The 4282-nt window shown below is 39.2% G+C and overlaps 1 protein-coding gene across 2 annotated transcripts; it reads right to left on the reverse strand.

Annotated features, from left to right (window-relative positions):
* Positions 1-540: 540 nt before the first annotated feature.
* Positions 541-3477, reverse strand: LOC131069297 (L-type lectin-domain containing receptor kinase S.4-like). Of its 2 annotated transcripts, XM_058004656.2 has the most exons (2): positions 2882-3477; positions 541-2765 (listed from the first exon to the last, which is right to left on the reverse strand). In XM_058004656.2, exon 2 carries the CDS (start codon positions 2759-2761, stop codon positions 704-706), a length of 2058 nt encoding a protein of 685 aa, XP_057860639.2. In that variant the 5' UTR covers positions 2762-2765; positions 2882-3477; the 3' UTR covers positions 541-703. The 2 variants fall into 2 exon arrangements, with proteins under 2 accessions (XP_057860639.2, XP_057860637.2); XM_058004654.2 differs by having other exon boundaries at positions 541-3477.
* Between the last annotated feature and the right edge of the window lie 805 nt (positions 3478-4282).

Here is a 4282-nt window from a genome sequence, read left to right on the forward strand (position 1 = left end):
ACCTACTATGCTAAAGATGGAAATGCAGTGGATGCGCGCAAAGTGTTTGACAAAGTTCCCACCAAAACCTGGTCTCATGGAATTCAATGGTTGCTGGTTATGTGCAGAATGGGCATGGATTGTTTGCTGAAATGCAAGGGGTAAATCAGTTCACCTTTGCGAGTTCGGGTTCGCGCAAGCTTAATCGATTTCGAAACAGGTAAGCAATTCAATGTTATCATTATATCATTTTATAAATGCAATATTTTTGGCAGAGTTTATTTTTATGGTGAAGGGCGACTGCGACGATCCCTCCCTTGGGCAGTACCTCCGTGGAAAATATGTATTTTTGCTAATATTGTAGTAACTTAAAAAGTAGTTAGACTTGAGACAATCTAGATAAATCATATAATACCAACTGAAAATACGGTAGCTTCTCTTTTTACTTTCCTTCTCTAAAGAACAGGAAATTTCTAAGCTTTATATCTGGCAAAACCTTAGTTAGTCGATTGACAAGGCATCAATTCATCCATAGTTAACATTCAATAAAGAGAGGTGCATGATAATATGTATCAGAAGACCAACAAAACAATCCTTACATGATAAATTGAAAGATTGGAACCTTTCAGAGGGCTTTGAACAGCAGAATCTCTTTGCAGCTGAGATTTAAACTAAATAACAATGTGTCAGGATTTGAATCCTGAGTCTAATAGCGTGGAATCTTTCAGTCTCTTCCATGCATTAAGGAAAGTGGCAATCTTCTATCAGGAATTGAGCTCGCACTGGCTTGTGAGTTTGTATTTAAAGAACTTTGCTTGTAAGATGAAAACGAAACAACGAGTTCGTCAAAAGATGGAGTTGTTTGAGGTGTATCTGCTGAAGGAGCTCCCGATGGTAATGCCGGCATCACAATATCTCCTGCAAGGATTTGCACTACTTGTCTCATGTTCGGTCGAGCTTCAGGCCGAGGATGAGAGCACAACAAACCCAATTGAAGAACAAGTTCAGCTTCTCTCACAGCATACTCATTCCCAAGTTTGGGATCAACCACATTCAAAGTATTTCCCGTAGAATGCATCTCCCAAACCCACTCCACCAAGACTAATTCTTCAGGAGAATATTTAGGTTCAATGGGTTTCCTTCCACAGGCCACTTCAAGTAACACAGCCCCAAAAGCAAACACATCGGCACATGTTGTGGCCTTACCTGTCCTAGTAGAAAGCTCAGGTGCAAGATAACCCAGTGTTCCAACCACACGAGTGGTATATGGATCAGTTCCATGTTCATACAACCTGGCAAATCCAAAGTCTCCTAACCTAGCGTTCATATCTGCATCAAGTAACACATTGCTTGCCTTCACATCTCTATGCACTACTCGCTGTTCCCATTCTTCATGGAGATAAAGCAGACCAGAGGCAACGCCCTTCAAAATCGCGTATCTCTGTTCCCAACTTAGAACATTTTCGTTATCCCCAAATAAGAACTTATCAAGGCCACCATTTGGCATATAATCATAAACAAGAAGCAAATCCCTCTTATATCTACACCAGCCGTGCAACTGGACCAGATTTTGATGTCGGAGCTTCCCAATGCTTGAAATCTCAGCAATGAATTGTCTCAGCCCCTGTTTAGACTCAAGTGAACCCCCCTTCACAGCAACCTCTAACCCATTGCTAGGTAAGACCCCCTTGTAAACTTTACCAAAACCGCCCGTTCCAAGCAGCTCGCTATCCCTAAACCCCTTGGTGGCAACCCTTAGCTCCTTGTATGAAAACCTATGAGACCCATATTCAAGCTCCCAGTTTTCAATAACCTCAATATCCCTCAATCTCCTAACAATATGAATCTCTGCGACCAATGTCATGACTACCACAGCAGCAACGCACACCCCAAGTGGAAATTTGTTGGGCTTATCCTCAGATTGTGATTCCAAAACTGCAAGAAGTTTTGAAAGATCCAGATCCCGTGCAGGTCCATTCATTTTAAAACTCCACCCCAAAACACTATGTGCACTGGAAAGCAACCCTGTGGAGGAAGAAAAACCCACATACATAAAGTCCCCAGAAAACCCTGAAAGATCAAGATGCATTGAAATCAAGGGCACATTGGGCTTAGTCATTCCCCCTGGCATAACACTCACATTCAGCGATTTATCTCCACCATCAAAATCTATCCAACACTGGATGCTCTTCTCAGCCTTGAGATTAAATTTCTGATACAAACCGCTCTCATTCATAAAGGCCACGGTCGCAGATTTGCTTGAAAACAGGCTATTAACGTCCACCCCAACGTGGTTATCATCAATGTCATTGAACTCAAAGTCCCGAACTGTATCAAATTCCACTGCAAAAACTTGATTAGAAGGCATCCCATTATTGGTAGAATTGAACATACCAAAGTACTGACTGGGCAGGGATCCCTCGAAGGTTCTAGAAGGTGTCACCACAAAGGCCAATCCATGGCCTCCAAGAGTTGGGTACTGGGGCACAATGGACATGACAAAAGTTGTACTGAAAGAAAATGTAAAGTTGCTGGAGAAATTCCTGAACTGTAGAGGGAATGGATAAAAGGCATGGCCCTGCAATCGCTTCGTCACATTTGTGAGCTCTAGAATGCCTCGAGAATCAACTTTTGCCACACCACTCAGGCTCAGATTGGAATCCTTGAATCCCTCAAAAATAAAATCAGCACTCTTCTGTTGCTGTTGTGCAGACATCGAAACAAAATAGAGAGAAAAGTAGAAGGCCAAAACCAAAGGAAGAAAAGTCTCAGCGCCTGGCATAATTCTGCTCCTCATTATTCAGCCAGAGGCACAAGATTAATGATTTGAGAAATTTACAGAAGTTTCCCTATATGAATAAACAGAGGACTTAGCAAACTGAGTACATAATTGAGGACTTACCATAAAGTGCGGGAAGCAGTACCCAGTTGTTGTTGCTGTGAAGCCATGAAATAGAAGTTTAAAACAGAGAGAAATGTGGAAGAATCTCATAATGCTGCACAGACAAGAATCTCACGCTTGTAGCCACTGTTGTTCTGTTGCTGTTTTGATAAGCCCCTGTAACCAATAACTATAGCCATCATCATAACATTGCACAGGGTGCAGGAAGCAGTACCCAGTTTCTGTTGCTATGCAGCCATGAAATAAAACAGAGAAATGTGGAAGGAAAAGGGCAATACCAATTACCAACCATGCACATCTCTGAGTGCCGGGCATATTTCTGCACAGACACGAATCTCAGGCTGTTGCTCTGTTTTGATACAACTATAGCCATCACCCTAACATTGCACAACGTGGCAACAGTATCTCTTATCATTATCCGAGATTCATATAATATCCAGCCTTCTGTTCTCAGAGAATCCTCTGTTATCAGAGATTCACACATATATCTAGTCGTGGAAAGGGAACAGATGATATGGTGGAATGACATCTCTAGTCGGAGGACGAAATTGTTATTTGTTTTCTTCGGATCTTTTATATTTAATCTTCCAAACAGTTTGTGCAATTATTATAATAATTTGTGGGGATTTTAATGAGTTTTGTTTGCCTGGTTGGTTGGATAAATGTTCAACGTTCTCTTTTCTCTTTTGTTGTTAAAATGGAAGGCATGTCTTTTACATATATTTTTAAAATGTAAATATGTTAATTCATATTTTAGACTAATTTTTTTTATTATCTATTTAAATAAAAAAATAAAAGACATTCTCCTAGTTTTAAATTTAATATGAAAAAATATACTAATTTCAAAGGTTTATGTTAAAGAAAGAAATTTATTATAAAATTTATTTGAGGAAAGCTTTCGCATGTAAAACATTTAGATTGTTTAAATTGATGATTGTGGGTGGTATTCGATAAAGACAATTTCAGCGTTCTTATCAATATTAGAACACTTCTAACTATACAGATTGATGCAAGTTGTGTGATGAATCACACGGCCAAATATTAGTTGTAGATAGACAAAAGACCAATTCACATTTCTTAAAAAATAGAGGTCTATGATATCCCATGCAATCGTTAAATGCTCATAAAGTAGAATGTGAAATATCTTCTAGCACTTGACCTTTCCTTTTGACATTGGAAGGTTATACGAAAGACACAATTTAATTGTAAACATTGTTACTCGGAGGTTAGCATTCATGATATGCTTCATTCTCATTTGTTATTTCATAAGTGAAAATAAAAGAAAAAGGGTTGTCTTTATTTACTCCTTAAGCATTATCCCAATATCTACACGTATACGTTTCACTATGAATGTACTACAAATCTTATGGGGTTAGAGTGATAGTATTGTAGGTTTCACTA

Source organism: Cryptomeria japonica, chromosome 8 (genome assembly GCF_030272615.1).
Source record: "Cryptomeria japonica chromosome 8, Sugi_1.0, whole genome shotgun sequence".
Lineage (NCBI taxonomy): Eukaryota > Viridiplantae > Streptophyta > Pinopsida > Cupressales > Cupressaceae > Cryptomeria > Cryptomeria japonica.

Excerpts from the sequence above, each read along its gene's own strand:
- LOC131069297 (XM_058004654.2), bottom strand. The coding sequence starts at position 2,776 with ATGAGGAGCAGAATTATGCCAGGCGCTGAGACTTTTCTTCCTTTGGTT.